We start from the raw sequence: 19,560 nt of genomic DNA, 5'->3' as shown, positions 1-19,560 counted from the left end.
GAGGTGATAGCTTCCTCCTTGAGCGAGACCCCTGCACGGTTTTTGTCTGTTGGTGCAGTGACTGCGAAGGCTGTTTAAAAACGCTGGACACAGAGTCTGCTACACCACGCGCTACTCGAGACGCCCTTCGCCGTCCACCAAATTACAGCAGCTGTAGAAAATACACCCCGGACAGTCCCGATTAATCAAATCAGCCCCGCGCCGCTGCCAAGCCATCCCAGCCGCATCGATTGAAGCGTTGGCAGGGTTTGGCAGCCTGCCTGCCCACCCTACTCAATGTCACGTTGTTGTTCGTCTGCGCGTCCAACAGGGGGGGCCGCAGAGTCGCTCCGCCAACGTGTATCCACGCGATATGTGAGAAAATTCACGCGATAGTGGCCACTTGTTTAGAATTCCCGAAAGATGGCGGCGGCGCCTCCAGAAGAGGCTAGCCTACAGTCTCGCATCAGTAAGTCATCCTACCGTACATTATCAGATCAACTTTTGACCCTAAGGCGCCGACCCACTGCTAAGAGATACGGTCATTGATTCTCCGTTTGAATTTACCGCTGTCGGCCATAGTGCTCTCCCTCGGGAATAGATTATTTGGGAGTCAAGAGAGCGAATGTCATCAAATCAAAAAGTGCAGAGGAGCAAACTCAGTCAGCTGATGAATCACCTTTGCTGTAATGCGCCCGTATATTCTGCTCACATTATAATTACCGTTGACATATTTAGGTCGGTGACGGTAAACGCACACGACATTTAAACTAAAGAATCCAAGTAACGTCCAGCTGAATGCTAACAAAATGAACTAGCTAGGTAGCTGCTGACCGTTTCCTCTTCAGGGACCCAGGACAAGCCAGTTGAACAAACATAGATCCAGGAACTGCTACTGCTACTTCTGCTATAACACATGATTTCAGGCACACGGGCTCTTCTTCGCCTTCTCTGAAAACAGAGAGCTGACAGTTTTGCATATTGTGAACAGGCAGAGGTTACAGCAGCTGACAGGGTTCACAGGCGGTCAGGGGGGACGTGAGACTTGCACATCTCAGAGCGAGCTGTCACCAGCTGTGACGTGTCGGTGGTTTACAGACCTCATACATTCATATTCATACATGACAGTGCGAACGACACAGTATCAATGTTTGGTTATGCTGTGTTCTTTGTTGAACGTAAGTTAAAATAAAAGTCCCTAACAACAACCTGCAGATTGAAGTTGAAGATGTGTTTTCCCGTTTACACAGACAGGGCCACCAACCCTTTGAATAAGGAAATCGACTGGGACAATATCAAGGGATTTTGTGATCAGCTCAACAATGATCCAGAAGGGTGAGGAGATTATGATGATGAAGGATATCACGCAATTACAGAGCAGTTATACAACATGCAGCAACAGATTGATTTAGACCCGGACAACTTGGTTGATCTTGCTTGTTTATATAAAGAGTGACACATTTTCAAATCATGGCTTATAGCATTGACTCCATCCTCCTCCATCAGTAAAGTGAAAGCTAAATGTACTCTTTATTTATCAGCCCCCAGCTTGCGACCAGACTTCTGGCCCATAAAATCCAGTCTCCTCAGGAGTCGGAGGCTATGCAAGCACTTACGGTAAGAGACCTTCCGTCAAAGCTGCAATTCAGAGTGACAGTGCAAGGGTCTGCAAAACACAACACCTGAAGCAACTTGTCATCGTTTGTGCTGTGAGGTTTTTGTTGGAGTAAAGGCTTGTCTGTACAAAAGCAAAACAAACGTCTCTGAATGATTCTCAGGTTCTTGAGACGTGCATGAAGAACTGCGGAAAGCGATTTCACAGTGAAGTGGGAAAGTTTCGCTTTCTCAATGAGCTCATCAAAGTGGTCTCACCCAAGGTAATGATCGCTGTCCTTTATACTGTCATATCAGTTTACTGTAACTACATGTGCAAATTGTTTTCTGTAGGGCTTTATTAACCAGTGAAGGCAGCTTTTAAGTGGCTGTGGAAACCTCACCGGAAGAGATAAAGAAACAGCTGTTTGTTTATTTATCTAGTTCTTGTACTTTTTAGAGCATAAAATCAATTTCTTTAATTGCATAAATCACTTATTCTCTGCAGTATTTGGGTGCCCGGGCTCCTGAGCCAGTGAAGAAGAAGGTGCTGGAAATGTTGTACAGCTGGACAGTGAGGCTGCCTGATGAGACTAAGATAGCAGACGCCTATCAGATGCTGAAAAAACAGGGTGAGTCGCTCCAGGAGCATGAGAACAGGACTAACCAGCGACACAAAGGGCCTAAAGCTTGAGGTGTCTCATTTCCTTCATGCTAACGGGCCTGATGGACACACAGAGGTGTATGAATGTTTTTTTTGGTTCCCATATTTCACTGGTAATGGGGTTTTGGTTCCTGATATTCTCCTCCTTTAACACATTGTGTTTTGTACAGTTGTGTTACTTCCCTTTTTCACAGTGATGATCACACGAGCATGGGACTAATGTCCTTAGTCATACTGAGTTTAATCTGTGTGAAGTTAAAGGGGCCCTATGTAACAATTTGTAGCAATTTCCAGGTGTTAATCACTTTTTGTACTTGTCACATGTGAGCAGATTGTAACATGATGAGACCTCACCCGGCTCTCTCAGGCTGTTAATGCTGCTGGACTCAGGCGGGAGTTTCCAGGGCATTCCAAAGAATACACACATTCTCAAAGGATGTGACTTTATGCACGTGCACTCAAGTGCTTCTCTCCTCTCTGCTAACAGAGAGCAAAAGTGGTTAATGTTAGTTAACATAAACCAATGACCAAGCTGCCAGCACAACACAGAAGTTTCACAGAGCCCCTTTATAGATGCCGTTTGCACCAAAGTTGAATATGAGTGTCAAGTCCAGTGTTATAGCACCAGTGTCACATATGTCATGAACCGTGCTGAGCACTGATGCTGAGATGACCTAGAAAAAAAACTGAGCTCAATATACAGTGTAAATATATGAATCTGTGCTGTCGCCATGTGAGGTTAATAGGTGTCCTTGTTCTCTTCCAGGCATTGTCAAGCTGGATCCCGTACTTCCTGACGACAAGCCCCTTCCACCCCCTCCACCCAGAGCCCAAAGTGCTGTCTTTGAGGATGAGGAGAAATCCAAGGTATGACGTAATGATGATGAAGAAGAAGAAGAAGAAGCTCCGATGCTTTTGAACAGGTTTCCAAAAGGAAGGACTTGTGTATTGCGTCGTCGTTGTGTTAGATTTCTAAAAATGTTCTAAACCCATCGAATCGTTTCGAAGCGAGCCTCCTGGGAAAACCTTTAAGGGGCCAGCGGTTTACAAAGTTCTCTTCCTCTTTTCTTTCCTCTCCCACTTGTGTCCTATCCTGTTTTTGCAGATGCTGTCGCGCTTGTTGAACAGCTCCCACCCTGAAGACTTAAGAGCAGCAAACAAGCTCATTAAGGAAATGGTTCAGGAGGTGTGTCGTCCGTTTTGTTTACCTTATGTGCTGTTTGTGGACTTACATGCATGTGAATCTTTGTTTATCCACCATTTGTAGAGAGAAACACACCTGATAATTGTATTCAACGTCCCCCAGTGTTGACATTAGATGTGAAAAGCTGAATATCCAATTAATGATCAAGAGTTTAATCTAACATCATCAGGCTTTAGTTTCATGAATAACCTTTTTGTTGAATATTGTCAAAATAGTTAGTAACTATGTATGTGTTCTATAGCATGAAGGAGTTACAGACTTTAATTTCTTTTTACATCCCTGTTAATAATGGCAGATCAATCTGCTTGATTCTTAAATTTTTAAAAAAAGTGAATTAAATGAAGATTATTTGAAACTATGATTGTATCTTGCAAAATAGATGTCAACAGATTTAACTTTTTTTAAAAAGTGCTGCTTGTTATCAAATCGCACTCATGCAGTAAAGGAAAATATAAACTCACTGGGTGTAATGTTTAAAACCCGCTTAACCTTAAGATATTTTCATTTTAACAAAGAATAGTCTCATAATATTGCCATGTCCCCTGTGTCATAATCACTATGATGAACAAATTCAGTCATATAATTAAGGTCCGTAAAAATGCTGCAACTCTGATATAACTCTTTTCACAGGACCAAAAGCGTGTGGAGAAGGTCTCGAAGCGTGTGAACGCCATCCAGGAGGTGAAGGAGAGCGTGAGCCTGCTGAACCAGCTGCTGGAGGGCTACAGCAAGGAGAGCTGCTCCCAGAGCAACCAGGAGCTCATTAAAGTCAGCACGGCTCAGCACATAAAACTAGCTGCAGTGTCATAACTCTGCTTGCACCGCTCACTGATTTTTAACACGTGTCTATTTTCAGGATCTGTACCAGCGCTGTGAGAAGATGAGGCCCACACTATTCAGATTAGCAAGTGATACAGAGGATAGTGATGAAGCTTTGGGTAAGTGTGTCATATTATTAATGAGATAACTTATGTCCCCAACAAATTTAATCGATTTGGGCTCATTTAAAGACTTACATGAAAAGCGCTTTGCTAATGACCCTTTTCTGCTTACAGCGGATATCTTGCAGGCCAATGACAGTCTGACACAGGTCATCAACCTGTACAGACAGCTGGTAAAGGGCGAGGACGTGTCAAAAGATGGCATAACCACACCCCCAGGACCAGGTAGCTGCGTGTGTGTTTGATTTCAAATTCAGAGTTGAAAATGGCTGTGAAGTGTGATTTATCATATTTTCTGTCCAAACCAGGAAGCAGTAGCTCAGCACTCGTAGACCTGATGGGGCTCAACGCATCAGAAAACATGGCACCATCCAACCCGGAGCCCTCCAGCCTACAGACCCTGACTCAGAGCATGGGCATCAGCCTGTTGGACGATGAGCTCATGTCGCTGGGTAAGCACAAAAAACTCATCTGGCTTGTAAACACAAAGGTAGATTACTAAGTGTAACTTCACTTAACAAGCCAAGAAGGAGTCAAGTCAGCAATGTAACCACAGCTCAGCCTGCACAGCACAGGTGTACCTTATTTCCATCGGGTAGTGTGCAGCCCTCCTGTCGGCTGATTGGCTGAAACCCAGCATCTTCAGAGGCAGACCACATCTGGATAGACCACAACAAAGCTACACACATTCACAGCCTTGAATGCATTGCAGTGAACTGTTTTTCCTTTTATCTATGTTCAGGGTTTGTTTGAAACATTGTTTGAACAGCACTGAACTTCAATATGCAATAACCAGCAACATTTGAATGAAATCTGATTAACCCTTTTTTATCCTGATTTCTTTAAGGGCTGAATGTAACGGAAAACTGCGACTCTCCAAACAATTTTCAGGTGCATTTTGATTAAAAAAATATATATATTTAGATATATACAAATATATTGTACTGAGTATATTAAAGCAACTATATGTGGGATAGTAAGTGGAAGTTTCATGGCTCAGGATTTGTTAACTTGAGGAAAAAAGGCTTTGATTCAAATTGTTTTTCAACATAATTTGGTGTTTTATTTGTATAGTCATTATGTAAACCTTAAATCTTTTAATATATGGAATCAAATGATCTCAACATCAAATTTGTTTGCTGTATTCCGGCATTTTACACCTGATGAAGTATTTTTGGTTTAAGTACCTTGAAAGTGCTCACTCAAACAGCTGTATGAACCTGAAAATAGATTGTTCTAGCAAGAGAAACAAATACCATTAGAATCATTTAAAAAAAAAAAAAGAATTCCACGCATCTTAGCTTTAATACCGATTTCATGGTTAAACCATTTGACATCATCTCTGTCAAACCTCCACCTTCTGTTTGTTTCCATCAGTCCTATGAAAGAACAGAATCATCCACTCCGTCAGTCCCTGCTGCAGTGCTGCTACCAGCTGTGGTTCAGACATCGCAGGCTCCGCCAGTAGGGGCCCCCACTGCGCCATGTAAACCCATGGAAGACCTGGACTCCTTGGGGAAGACATTGTTACAGCAGTCCCTACCTCCAGAGAGCCAGCAGGTCAAATGGTAAGTACATCTTTGTTGTTTAATATTTTTTGCTTAAATGCACACAACAACACACCAACTTGTGTTTTTCTCTCTTCTAAACACAGGGATAAGCTACAACCTCAGTCCAGAATCTCTTTGCGAGATCTGCAGAAGTCCAGCACCAACTCTAGACCGACTCCAAATGCAACCACCAACTCTGCTGGTCCTGCTACAGGACCCGCCTCCAGCCTGGCGGCCCATTCAGAGCAGCCCGACACTCTCCTCCTCTCCAATCTCACTGTCACGGCTGCTGACCCCTGTGACAACATCTCTCTAGCTGACGTCACTGTGCCTCTGGAATCAATCAAACCTAGTAAGCAGATGAAGCAGTGATGCGCCTGGTGTGGTCATACCGTAGCTGCAGTTTTTATCCCCGTATTTCTCTACATCATTCTGTTTTGGTTTTCAGGCAGTTTATTACCAGTGACTGTATTCGACAAACACAGCCTCCGGGTTTTATTCACCTTTGCTCGTGACTGTCCTCCATCACGGCCTGATGTGCTGGTGGTGATCATCTCCATGCTGTCCTCGGCCCCCAGTCCTGTCACCAACATCCGCTTTCAGTCAGCTGTACCAAAGGTAAGGTTCATGTTTCCTGCTGTAACTAAAGGGCTTCTGGTCCAGTCCTCTAAGCAGGCATTTGATTTTTCATGTAAAAATATTAACATTGTCAGGAGGAAACCATACAATTCAAATGAAATGTTATTTGTATTAATATGGTGTTTGCGTGGATGTGTCTCCATTCCTCAGGTGATGAAAGTGAAGCTGCAGCCTCCCTCTAGCACAGAGCTCCCAGCCTTCAATCCCATCCTGCCTCCAGCCGCCATCACACAGATCCTGCTGTTAGCTAACCCTCACAAGGTATGCCACAGTCTTGCAGTCTACACTTGACTATACGACACACATCCCTGATATGTTTTCCCTAACCTTGACCAACTGCTTTTGATACCTTAATCTAATCATTTTGAGGGTCTGTCGTGTAGTGCTTGTAGGTACTGGGAGTCCACAGATAGACCTACTTGGATATATCAGTATGTACTGGTGATTTTCTCTGAGGATTTTATGGCAGTCAGAAAAACTAAAGATTTAAATCTAAAGGGTCAGACCACAATTTCAGGACACCATCTATGTTTACATTGCATGCTTTCATGAGCATGGACCTCCTGTAGATGGACACTTACTTCAGTTATGTGATAGGTTTGGCATGTAGTAGTAGTAGTAGTAGTAGAAGCGTAGAAATAAAATAGTCCCTACATGAAATTGCCTACAGTGTGTGGTTACCTGAATGACCACGTCAGGAGTTAAGTGCGACCTAGTTCCATTATATTCGAGAGAGGGCAGACATCAAATATATTTTTCCAGAATAATTTTGTTTTCATTTTTGGGTGAACTGACCCTTTAAGATATCTGTTAAAAAAAATGATTTCGCAGATGTTTTTTGAGGAAGGAAATGCATTTGATGTATTCGTTAGACCTCAGTGAAGCGCACACTTTCTTTTTGGTGTGTTGTGAGTGTTCTGTTACATCAGTGCTGGTGATGCTAACACTGAACTGAGATTTTACTGTTTGTGTTTCAGGAAAAAGTACGTTTGCGGTACAAGCTGACTTTCAAACTGGGGGACAAATCTTATGATGAGTCTGGCGATGTGGACCAGTTCCCTCCTCCAAACACCTGGGGGAACCTTTAGTGAGAGCAACCGACCTTCTGTCATCTGATCTGCTGCTTCCTTTAGATTTAGGTTGAAGTTGTCCCTCCTCGCTGGCTCAAGGCAAACGGTTTCAAACTCCGGTTTGGTGCCCCAAACGGACATGAGAGGCCAGCTGTGGGAACCAGCTTCTACCCTGTGCCTTCCTTCGCAGCCTTCCTGTCCTTATCCAATCATCTCTGTGTTCCTGTGTTTGAGCGGCTACTTTTTCTTCTTCCAACAATCAGTTTGATGCAAACTGTCTGAAACACTGATTTAACGCAGTGACTTTAGAGGGAACCCAGTTGAGCCTTTTATAAAAGACGAATGTGTGCATTTGTCTGAGTTACATACTGTCCTACAATCCGCTCGAATGCCCCGTGTCATGTGAATCAGATATAACAGCTGGTGTCTCGCATTATTTCCGTTGTTAACAAAACCCCAGCGCTCAGCCTCGAGCAAGTGTCTGATGCGTTCCTAACTGTCAACAGTGTGAGTGAATATGTTGAATTTTGTCGCAGTTTGTGCACCCAGAGTGTCCAGAGAGTAGGGTTGCAATAAAATCATCACAATTTTCCAGTCCTTCAATAATGCTTTTCAGCTCCACTTTAAGTCAATTAAATGCTTAAAGTGATATGTTATACTGTATGACCAACAGCTAGAACTCCAAATGTATTCAACCTGTGATGTGAAGTAGTTGGAGTTTTAGCTGATAAATAACCTAATAATCAGATCTGAAATGTATTTCCAGTCAAATGATAAATTGATTAATTGGCTAATTGCTTCAGCACTACTTCAGTATTCGCTGAAGAGCACAAATATTTAAAAGTCCAGTGTGTAGGCTTTAGGGGCAGAAGTTGAATATATTATTGGCAGAAAATGTATATAACATTCAGAATTATGTTGTCATCAGTATATAATCGCCTAAATCTAAAAATCTGCTCTTGTGTGTTCGATATCTCAGAATGAGTGTTACAGTAACCACAGTGGGAGCGGGTCCTCTTCCATGTGGTCTGCCATGTTTCAGCACCATGTTTCTACAGTTGCCCAGAATGGACAAACCAAACCCAGTCTCAAGAGAGGGCCCATCGTGCTTTTAAGCAGCCACCTTGGGAAGGGAGAGGCTATTGGATGGCACTAAATCCTACACGCTGGACCTTTAACAGTCGAGCGATATCATGGTGAACTTGCCAGCAAACCCCATCCACTTTACACCTTAATGAAAATTGTATTATTAACCTATCAAACACAGACTTGTATAGGGAAACTTATTTAACTTTAAACACAGTGGTTTTCCCACTGTATGAGTATGGGGAGTTGATCTGAAATGCTGTAATAACTGGAAAAGTATCAGGAGAAATAAGCTGGTGAATCCAGAGAGAATAAATATTACATTATAGATTAGATTATTACATAGTAAGTACTGACTGGTTTCAATGTTTGTGTCAAGCTTTGGGAAATTGGAAAGTGTGTGTGTGTATGTGTGTGTGTGTGTGTGTCTAAGCCGTGACAACAGGATTGTTCCACAGCACACTTGTTATAATAGGAAAAGCACAGGTGTTACTGATAACATTAACAATGGCTCTATTCTGTTCAGTGTGACGGAGAGCCAGTATGAACAATAGGAGGACCCTGAAACTGATCAGCACAATGGAATCTGGCCACTGTTCATTTACACTTATGCTTTTCCTAAATGTCAAATTGTGTAATGTAAAAAAAAAAAAAAAAAAGAGAGAGAGAAAGTACTATGAAGGAAGGGCACTAAATCTCCACCCCTGTTAATTTAGCTTTTAATTTCTGCACTTTTCTTTGTTTTCAATATTTTGGGACCATTTTTGACATTATGTTTCTCTCAGGATTTTGATTTGGAGATTTATTTTACACACAAACTTTCATGTACTTCTTTTGTTTAAATTTTGCACACAAAACCATTCCCTATTACAGTACATTGTCTTTTCTCATTTTCTGCCTTTTCTACTGTTGATTGACCCAAAGAGGGACATGTGAAGTCCTGTGTTGACATCACTGACATCCGATTTGATTCTACCACATGTGCCTGGGATGAAACGTTTGATTTTCATTTGCATTGTACATATACGAATGAATAGTTTGATCTTTTGTTTTTGTTTTCAAATGTCCATGTCCTTATCTGAAAAAAAAAACTCTGTGAAACAAATGATACATCAAATGAATCATCCTAATATCCATTGCCATTGACCTGATTAGAGCACTGGTCTGTGATCACATCTTAGGATCATAGAGACATAAATAAAAGGAGACTGGAGGCAGACTGGTTCCACCTGATATATATAAGACTGAAGCACATGTGAAACTTCAAATGTAAATACAATCGGATAGAGCTGGAGACTCGATAAGAATTCCAGAGTAACAATCGATTTAGTATAATACTTCTACTTGAAAGCAAGTGTTTCTTATGGTACATCAATTGTCATCACACAGTGCCATTAATCATTAGGCTGGTTTATAAGACAATAAATCAGCTATTTCTTTTCCATTTAGGTTTGAGCTTTTATTTGTTTACATGTGGGAATAGAAGGAAGAAAGCAATAATAACACAAAATAGTAGCTTCACTTACCATCTTTCAGTTCTTCATTGTTCAAGCAGATTGTAAATAATGAGCATTTCTGCTCCCAGCATGATGTACTTATAACTATGCATTAAGGGGAACTGATTTGTCTTGTAAAAAGTCCACACATGAAAATCTGAGTTTATTGGAGCCTCCCATTTGTCCACAGTATCATTAATCAATAGACTGTCAAAATATTTGTCTGGCTTTTTTTTAGAAGACATGGGAAGATGACAACAGAGACTAAGGTCTTTCCCTCTCAACTGATGTCAGGTTTAGGTTCTAACTCAGTAGGCCATCTTTGATTTGTCATCTCTGTCCACACTGATGTTACTGGACTTACAGTGCCAGCTATTGTACTGTTACCACAACCAGAAATATTGCAAGTACCTAAAACATGAGATAGGAGACCCCTGTCCTTCATGTTATTAATTGAGATGCATGTAGGTATACACTACAGGGTCATAGGTTATTGTGGAATTCCCTATTACAGATATAAATCTTTGTTTGGGAACCTCAGTCCTCTTTAAATAAACATCTATGCTTCAGTTTGCTGTAATGCAAAATGACATGGTCAGGTACTGTGCATGTATTGCTGTCAAAGTGAGTTCAACTAAACTAGATCCACATTATTAAGATAAATATAAAGATATTAAAGATTGATACACAACAAAAAAGTCCATTAAACATAAATGTTGCTATGAGGCCTGTACAGATGTATTTCTGAGGGAGGGAAACAATCTTATTCATTTGTGCTCCTACTGTGAAATAAAAGCTTAATGCCATAATGTATAATTATCAATAAAAGCAACAATTATGTAAATACAGCTGGGTGCAACATGAGAATGTACTAAGAAATGTGCATTTAAGGCAAATAAAGTCATTTGTACATGATATTCACCTGATGTGGAAGTAACTCGAGTAGAAATCACAGCTTTGAGTCATTTATTTATTAGGAAAAGACTTGGAAAAAGAACACAATAAATGAAAGAGGAAACAAGTTAACTACAGTTTAGTCAACTCACATGAAAATTAGTCTGCATTAGCTGATCTGCTTATCAAAGCAGTATGTGAAGTAACAGGTCTAAGTAAACAGAAACACAGTTTTGACTACAGGACAGGATAAAGTAAAGGCATGCACAACAACATTTGTTTAAGTCTAATGTGACAGTCCATTAAAAAAAAATCATAAAAATAGCAAAGTAGTGGTTGCAACCCCAAATGAATGCAATTATTAGAATAAGCTGCTTACAAATTATTCTGGAATGTGATATGTTAGAAATCATATCCCCAGCTCCCAAAACCATGTACCACTGAGGCCTCAGTTTAAGCCAGGTTTCACTCAAAATGCATCCTAAAACAGCTGATAAATGACTCTTTTTGATCTAGAGAGGGACAACAAACTGGAAAAGACACAACACAAGAAACCTCTATGGCACATGATTGAGAACAACTTTATCTGACTTAAAAGGTTGAAAAACTCTGGTTCTAGGTTATCCTTTTGTTTGGGTACATTTAAATTCCACACATCGGTTGTATTTAAGTAAAAAAACAAATAGAAAATATAAGCCCTTACCTTCTTGATATATATCGCCTTTTTTTAAACCTTGCCTCTTAGAGATGACAAGAGTCAGAGAAAAAACAAAGTCACACTGTAAACACTATAGTAGAACAGATTCGCCTTTCTACTTCCGGGGAGGTGGAGGGCCTGGAGGAGGAGGGGGTGGAGAGGCAAAAGGGTAAGGCGGTTGCCCCATGAAGCCCATGAGTGGTGGCTGAGTTGGCGCAAACTGCTGAGCCATCAGGGGCTGCAGTCCTCCTGATGGAGGAGGGCCCGGAGGAGGAGGTTGGCCAAACTGACCCTGCGGCTGGCTAGGCTGATTCTGAACTCCTCCTCCACCAGACTGGCCTCCGCTGCGGGAGCTGTAGCCCCCGCTGCTGCCGTAACTCTGGTACTGATCTGAACCCGAGTTGTAGCTATTCCTGCGATCCCTGCTTCTATCCCTGTAGGAGGAAGAGGAGGAGGAAGTGGAATGGTCTCCATCACGGCTGTTACGGCTGTCACGGTTGTAGCCCCCACGACTGTCTTTGTTGCTGCCGCCGCCACTGCCAGGACGCATGCGACGATCACACTCTTCCTGATACATAAGGTTAGGGTTGTTAGAGCTGCTGCCACGGTAACGCATTCTGCCACCTGTAACAAAAAAACAAATCAGCATAGTTTTTTAACTGTTTATGACCTCTCTTCGGCGCTATAGTCTGAAAACTTCTCATTTTTTCTATTCTACTGTATGGTTGACTGTGATGTATTAGGATCTATGAAACGGTGAGAGTTCTTCATACCTCCTCCTCCTCCACCTCGCCCTGAATCCACCAGCTGAAGCAGTTTAGGGTTGATGGCCTGCCGGGCCTCAGCCAACACCCGGACGAGGTCTCGGGCCTGTCGCAAGTTCCCCGGGGTGAAGAAGGTGTAGGCAGTGCCCTTGTTGGTGCTGCGAGCTGTACGTCCAATCCGATGGACGTAATCCTCAGAGGAGCTGGGATAGTCATAATTGATGACGAACTTGACATCTTCCACATCTTTTGGATAAAGAGCAATTGATTTGACATCATCTCAAAAGGGGAAATAGATTCTGGAAAACCAAACTGATCATGCTAATTACACTTTTAGAGCTGAGTGTTTATTTAAATAAATAGATAAATAAAATTACATAGATAATATATATAATAATATATACTACATACAAATGTAATCAAAGCTTTTAACGTACAATAAAGAAGATAGGTAATATGTATATAAAATTACATATATGTATATAAACATATATGTGTGTGTGTGTGTGTGTGTGTGTGTGTGTGTAAAAGATATCTAATTAATATTTTAGGTAAGAAATCTAAACAATCACCTTACCTGCTTTGAGCAAAAATCCACACATCCAAAGATTAATTTCAGTTAACCACCATTATAACTCATTTATATCAAATACAGTTAAAATTTGAATTTGAATTCAGGTTTTCAAGCTCACTTGATTCGTAGCGAACGTGATGAGGATCGACGTGTAGAGAAGCCACGTTTAGGCTTTGTATTGTTCACACCACTGTGATTACTGTTCAGAATGTGTGAATACAAGGAGTCTGTTTCTTATTACAGAAGAGGTGGGGCTCTGACAGCACTGCTGATCAATAATTTCCCCCTCCATCATAACAGAGGGAAGCCATTTTATCAACCAAAACCTGTTGAGTAACAGAATGACGATGTGCCATGATAAAAATTGCTATTTTGTTTTTACTAATACATAAGCAGGATGGAAGTACCTGAATGTATGGTGAGCTCATGGAGGAGTTAAGAGAAAGGGGCGGTGAGGTACTTACCCCCTTCATGTTGTTTTTACAAAGGTAGTCAGTCCCCCCTGATCAGTCCTGGTTTATAGGGAGGGGCTGAGGGGGATTCATCCCACACCAGCAACGTCAGACGGGAGCAGAACCATTAAACCTCAAGAGACAAGCACACAAGGGCCGGTTCTGTTGCTCTCTCGCTGCATTGCAGGACCCTCCTCAGACCCTGGCCAGGACTGGATCCAGACGAGCCTCTCTCCCCCCTGTCTGTCTGCTTTTAGGGACGGACCGATGGGCAGACATACAGGCACCTCAGGCTGCTCCCAAGGAAGGCTCGTTGGATTTTCAAACTCTGACAAAACTGGGTAGGGGGATCTTAGTTACCCACGGAGATAAGAGGAGCTTTAATCCCTCTAAAACTAGCAGAGCTTCTACTTTTACGTAGGGGGCAGTGACAGCAGCGCAGACTGTTACAGCTGCCGAGTGCTGCCAAACCCTGAGAGGAGAAGAGGGGAAAAAAAAAAGGATTCATAGATTCATAGATTCAAAAATTCATAGGAATTTTAGCAAGTTAAAGACACTTCACTTATCCCCCCTTCTCACAGTTATCCTGCCAACAAAGTACTAGAGATAATTCAGCTGTCAGTGCTCACTCAATTCATCTGCAAAACACATCTGTATATCATTTTGCAGAATTATATCAATGGACCAAGGACATACAGTAATTCATTATCTTCCATGTTGAGGAACATGAGCAGCATCTTCATTTAATTTGTACTGACACCATGAAGGAGAGTTCAGAAAAGGTGCGCAGGAGCATCTGCCCCACACACCCCTCCTTTCAGGCAGCAGCGTGCCAAAGAGCCCCGGTTGAAGGAAGCTTTTTAACTGCAGTAACAAGAAACAGACTATAAACCCAGTAGAGCAGAGCGCCTGAAGCCCCATAGTGGACTCAACAGTCCATTTAACTGTCATGGTATCATGGCAATGTGCATATATCTTATGATGTACATTAAAGATTAGAGGTTAAACCTTCTTTGATATTTTCACACTTCTACCTGACAGCTATACTAATTCTTTACCAGCTGTATATTCTGGAAAACAGCTTCTGTTATACCTACTGTATAAAAGTAACACATCATCATAATGTCAACCTGAAACGGAAGACATTTCTACACTTAGCGTCATCCTAGAATTTTATTTTTTAACCCACTCATTTTACCATACCTCACCAGATGGTCTCATCTGTAGTATACTTACCTATAACCTAACTTTACAAACAGAAGCCCCTAAAGAAAAGGTGCAGTTGTGCTCTTCTGGTCAGTTTAACTGTGGTGACTTTCAACTTGTGTAACTCATGTGAAGTGCACTTCATATAATTTGCAGAAAGTATATAACTTACAGGAAAATGCAGAAAGAGACAATCATGTGAAAAAGATGCTGTATTAACTATATTTGTGAGCACACATACCCAGACCACGAGAGGCCACATCGGTAGCAATCAGAATTGGAGCTTTACCACTCCGAAATTCTGTGGGATTGAACAAAAATATTAGTAGGAGTATAAGCAAACACAGACAAAGAAAAGAGCAGGATGAAATATGAAGTAACTACACATACTAATCATCTGTCTTTGGAGGGAAGTTTTTATTTGCTGATCTGAACTGTCCCTCAGCAGAAAAACAGTTTAGGCAACAAAAACAAGAAAAGAAAAAAAAGAAGGGAAGTGGTTGCACTGTATTACAAGTCTTCTTACCTGTGAGTACCCAGTCTCTTTCTGGCTGGCTCTTATCTCCATGGATACACATGGCTGGCCACCTACCACACAAAACCACAATGATATGGCAGGATTAGACACACTGAATAGCTTCTGTCCATCAAATAGTTGCATAATCCATTCTAGAATTAATAACATCATGTTGTGTCATTTCTCACCCATCACGCCGCATCCTCCTGGTGAGATCATCACAGCGCTTCTTTGTCTCTACAAAAATGATGGTTTTGTTCTCTTTTTCAGCCATTATCTCTTCCATCAGCTGAAAAAGTCTTCAGACAGGGAGAGACAATTGTAGCACGTCCGCAGCACTGATCTCTGTTTCAACTGAGGATGAGGTCAAATTCTCTAACACTATTACAGCAGGTAATGAGATAATCATGATATTATGTAATTTTAGGTCAGATATTTTCCCATTGGCTCTCCTTACTTGTTGTCCTTTTCAGTCTCCATGCAGACATCGACTATCTGCAGGATGTTGTGGTTGGCACTAAGCTCCAGAGCGCCTATATTAATCTGGATGTAGTCCTTCAGGAAGTCCTCAGCAAGCTGACGGACCTCCTTCGGCCAGGTTGCACTCCACATCAGGGTCTGTCTGTCAGGCTGACAGAGACAAAGACAGAGAAAGCATGCAAATGATTTAACTGAAAAATACCTGAAGACATTAATAACCCAAGGTGATCATTTTAAAACTAGTAGTCATGCTAACTGAGCCTTTGTCCCACCCTGATTTGTTCAACTATCTTGCGAATCTGCGGCTCAAATCCCATGTCCAGCATGCGGTCAGCCTCATCCAGCACCAGGTAGGTGCAGCGCCGCAGGTTTGTTTTCCCAGACTCCAAGAAGTCAATGAGGCGACCAGGTGTGGCGATGCAGATCTCAACACCTAAAGCCACAAAAAATATGCTTTTTAGATGCTCAGGCTAAACAAGTATTAAGTTAAGAAGATTTTTTATATAAAGGGTTTGAATTTTGACTTTTATGAGTAGTCCATTGCATGTTCTGTTTTTCAACTATACCCACCTCTCTCAAGGTCTCGAATCTGTGGACCTTTGGGTGCACCCCCATAGACACAGGTGCTTTTGATACGGGAAGACTTGCCATAGTCATAAGCAACCTGTTGAACCTGCTGAGCAAGCTCTCGGGTCGGGGCAAGCACCAGACACTATGAAGAGATAAGGAGGGGGGATGAGGAAGGTTTTACAGATTGATTGCAAGCCCACACAGGGGGAGTATGATTTAGATCCAACATGTGTCAAAGGTAATAACACATATGGAATTTACACTCACAATAGGTCCATCTCCTCTCTCCAGATAGGGCTGGTGGTTGATGTGTACAATAGCAGGAAGAAGGTACTGCAGGGAACAAACACACACAATACAACAAAAACATATCTTACTGTCATGCCATGGGAAATGTTTTGTCTCCTAAATACACATTATTTAGACTCTCTTAAATTATCTTAAAATTGTCCTACAGTTGTGATACTTTCAGCATGTTGCACGCGTCATGTTGTATTTCATTTTTGGTCTACATATTTATATTCTTATTTCTCAACGAAATGTAAGAGAGCAATTTCTTTAATCCATTCATATAATTTCTGTTTTTAGTAGTAGCATAATGGAACTAAAAACTACATTTCATTGTATAACCTTGTGTTGTAAAACTGAGTTTTATAGAATGTATTTTGATTTTTTTTATCTATTGACACTGTTTATTTTGTGACATCTACAATGTAAATCGGGTTTGTTTTTAATTAACTTTTTTGAATTAAAAGTCCAGTTAAGTGTTGTCGTCATCATCGTGCAGGACGATGGCCAAGCAGTCTTACAGCCAGTGTCTTTCCAGAGCCGGTCTGGGCGATCCCCACCATGTCCCTGCCACTCAAAGCCACAGGGAAGCCCTGAGACTGGATCGCCGTCGGCTCCTTGAAGTTCTGGTGCATCAGGACATCAATTACATACTCTGCAAGAAGACGCAGGGAGACAATAAGACACTTATATTGCTTGACTGTTACTATAATTTCTGACTTTCTGTTTTTTCATCAGAACATCAAACCCCTAACAAACACTTGGTACCACTATTTCTTGTTTATCAAAGTCCTGTTAAGTTAGCTAATGTATCCCAGAGACCATTTGGGCAGTTACTTCAGTTTGTGTGATGTATGATTTACTAACGAGGAAACTGCGCCTGGTGAAAAGCAGTGATTGCTTTTGAACAGCCAGAGCCTCTGATGGTGATCTCCTTCTTCCTGCGATACTCTTCCACTTCATACTTGATATAACAGCCAAAGGGGGGGGGGGGGGGGGAGAAAACATACATCAGAACAAGGTGTATGATTTATCATCTATCATTGTTTAAATTTGTTGACAGAACTGATGAAGGCCCCCATAAGAGTTTTAAACATGATGGGCGCTGATGGAAATGTGCTCAAATGCACCACTTTAACATGCTCTGAAATTTTTTTTGCAAGATTTATGATTCACTTATTGTATGTGAGTGTGAGGGAATAAAGAATTACCTGGCTCATGCATTGAATTTCAGGGTGTTCAGTGTAGAAATTCTTCTCAAACTTTGGGAGATCATCTAGGTTCCACCTCTTCTTGCGGAGACGCTCGCCTGGATTCCCAAACTTCATTGGTGGGGGCCCACTGCGACCGCTCATGGCCCCAAACCGTGGCCTGAGAGATAAAGGTCAAGTGATAAAGAGCACTGGGGAATCAGCAAGGCAGAGCTGTAATGTACTTTAGACATGTTTGCTTACATCATGACAAAGACTATCAACAGTCATTGGGGCAACACTGCAGATACTATGTGTCATGATACTAGAATTTTAATCATGATGCAATACTAGTACAAAAAAACAATACTTCTTGATACATTACAGAGGTGATTATCTTATATTAACTGTACACAGAGTTGGTAGAGAAAAGGTAACTGAACACATACCAGCATTTTCATAAAAATGTTAGGGTGTGCAGCTTTGGGTTAAAAATCTGATTGTAGATCTGAAATTGTTTTTACAGTTTCAGTACATTTGATACTATCAAATGGAGATACTGAATTGTTCTAAACACAAAAACGTATCAACACCTTTGACTACTTTCTAACCTCACTAAAAATGGTTATGTGATTATCATTTCTATCTGTCTCTTGGGTTTGTCTGTGTCTGACGTATGGCTAAGTATATATGCCTTAACTTTATTGTAATTGCAGAATTATTATTCTCACTAAGTCCATATTGGCAAGTGGTCAACGTCCACAAGGTGGCTCATGTGGACTTTATGTATGTGGGCTTCTTTGAAAAACTACTTGCTCTACCACACAATTTACACAGCCTTAATGTCTATTTATTGACTCAGACATTTTTCTTACGTAACTGTCTAATATACGTTTTTTGACTCGTGTCATTAGTATGTAATGTAATTTAGCACTGCATACATATGCCTAGACCTACAAACATTTGTATGTCATAACGGTCAAATATTGCACAACCACTGAGTATGATGAATTTCAGTGATTTCATGTGACTGTACTAAAACCATGGTTAATGCTCAGCTTAGTCTGTATTTACAAACCTAATTCTGGTGACCGGCTGTGACCTCACCTTAGCGCCACCATCAGGCAAACATTTCAAATGTGTAGTTACTGTATGTCCTGACCAGTAACTGTACTTGCACAGGTCTGCAGTCTTTATTACATACATATTGTGAAATGAACAGAAGTGAGACCTCGAGGTGGTCTGAGGTTTATTGTTGTCGTGATGTACTTTTCGTGGCCTGCTGCTGAGAGCACTGGAGTCTCAAAACAGCCATGGCTTTGGGTCAAACTGACTGTAACGTCTAGACATTACGTAACCTGAACGTTGTGATAAATACGTGTGTCTTTGCTTCCATATATAAACTTACCTGTCTCTTCCACGGTCCCTGTCCCTGTCCCTGTCTCCATAGGAGGAGCCCCCTCTCATACTGGCGAACACACTGACACTAACGTTATCTTCTCCGCGGGGTTTGTAACGTCAGCTTTATCGTTTGACTACGGGTTGTTTACGTCGTTCGCCCTGGTGAAGTGCAAAATAACGCAATAACGGCAATTAACGCTTGCAAGGATATACTTAAGCGATAATTACGCGGAAATAAAGATTTTGGTAAACAATTGTTGTATGCGTCACGTCGCTGGACGGCCGCAGAGCTTCCCCTGCCCTCT

The 19,560-nt window shown here is 41.5% G+C and overlaps 2 protein-coding genes across 2 annotated transcripts; one reads left to right on the top strand and one right to left on the bottom strand.

Moving 5' to 3' along the window:
• The first annotated feature begins 376 nt into the window (after positions 1 to 376).
• On the top strand, positions 377 to 10,442 carry LOC119019646 (ADP-ribosylation factor-binding protein GGA1-like). Its single transcript, XM_037098433.1, has 17 exons — positions 377 to 448; positions 1,230 to 1,314; positions 1,521 to 1,596; positions 1,758 to 1,856; positions 2,081 to 2,204; positions 3,003 to 3,103; positions 3,342 to 3,422; positions 4,071 to 4,208; positions 4,297 to 4,378; positions 4,496 to 4,606; positions 4,690 to 4,833; positions 5,229 to 5,272; positions 5,759 to 5,949; positions 6,036 to 6,283; positions 6,380 to 6,549; positions 6,721 to 6,831; positions 7,548 to 10,442. The coding sequence occupies exons 1-17, from the start codon at positions 403 to 405 to the stop codon at positions 7,656 to 7,658; spliced, it is 1,962 nt and encodes a 653-aa protein (XP_036954328.1). The 5' UTR covers positions 377 to 402; the 3' UTR covers positions 7,659 to 10,442.
• Positions 10,443 to 11,174: 732 nt separating this feature from the next.
• On the bottom strand, positions 11,175 to 19,558 carry LOC119019639 (probable ATP-dependent RNA helicase DDX17). Its single transcript, XM_037098423.1, has 13 exons — positions 19,263 to 19,558; positions 17,876 to 18,035; positions 17,532 to 17,628; positions 17,186 to 17,319; positions 16,644 to 16,709; positions 16,377 to 16,518; positions 16,079 to 16,239; positions 15,784 to 15,956; positions 15,515 to 15,625; positions 15,336 to 15,397; positions 15,051 to 15,110; positions 12,587 to 12,823; positions 11,175 to 12,437 (listed from the first exon to the last, which is right to left on the bottom strand). Exons 1-13 carry the CDS (start codon positions 19,319 to 19,321, stop codon positions 11,929 to 11,931), a joined length of 1,971 nt encoding a protein of 656 aa, XP_036954318.1. The 5' UTR covers positions 19,322 to 19,558; the 3' UTR covers positions 11,175 to 11,928.
• Between the last annotated feature and the right edge of the window lie 2 nt (positions 19,559 to 19,560).

The sequence above is a fragment of the Acanthopagrus latus genome, chromosome 1 (genome assembly GCF_904848185.1).
Source record: "Acanthopagrus latus isolate v.2019 chromosome 1, fAcaLat1.1, whole genome shotgun sequence".
NCBI lineage: Eukaryota > Metazoa > Chordata > Actinopteri > Spariformes > Sparidae > Acanthopagrus > Acanthopagrus latus.
The sequence above is the reverse complement of the archived record's forward strand: the minus strand, read 5'-3'. Positions and strand labels throughout refer to the sequence as shown.

What these genes read in the sequence shown, in the direction of transcription:
- LOC119019646 (XM_037098433.1), top strand. Translation starts at nt 403, where the DNA reads ATGGCGGCGGCGCCTCCAGAAGAGGCTAGCCTACAGTCTCGCATCA. An exon ending in TCAAAGTGGTCTCACCCAAG is followed by an intron (nt 1,857 to 2,080) that starts GTAATGATCGCT and finishes TATTCTCTGCAG; the next exon opens with TATTTGGGTGCCCGGGCTCC. An exon ending in TGTTAGCTAACCCTCACAAG is followed by an intron (nt 6,832 to 7,547) that starts GTATGCCACAGT and finishes TTTGTGTTTCAG; the next exon opens with GAAAAAGTACGTTTGCGGTA.
- LOC119019639 (XM_037098423.1), bottom strand. Translation starts at nt 19,321, where the DNA reads ATGAGAGGGGGCTCCTCCTATGGAGACAGGGACAGGGACAGGGACCGT. An exon ending in AAATTCAATGCATGAGCCAG is followed by an intron (nt 17,629 to 17,875) that starts GTAATTCTTTAT and finishes TGTTATATCAAG; the next exon opens with TATGAAGTGGAAGAGTATCG. An exon ending in AGGAGGATGCGGCGTGATGG is followed by an intron (nt 15,398 to 15,514) that starts GTGAGAAATGAC and finishes TTTGTGTGGTAG; the next exon opens with GTGGCCAGCCATGTGTATCC.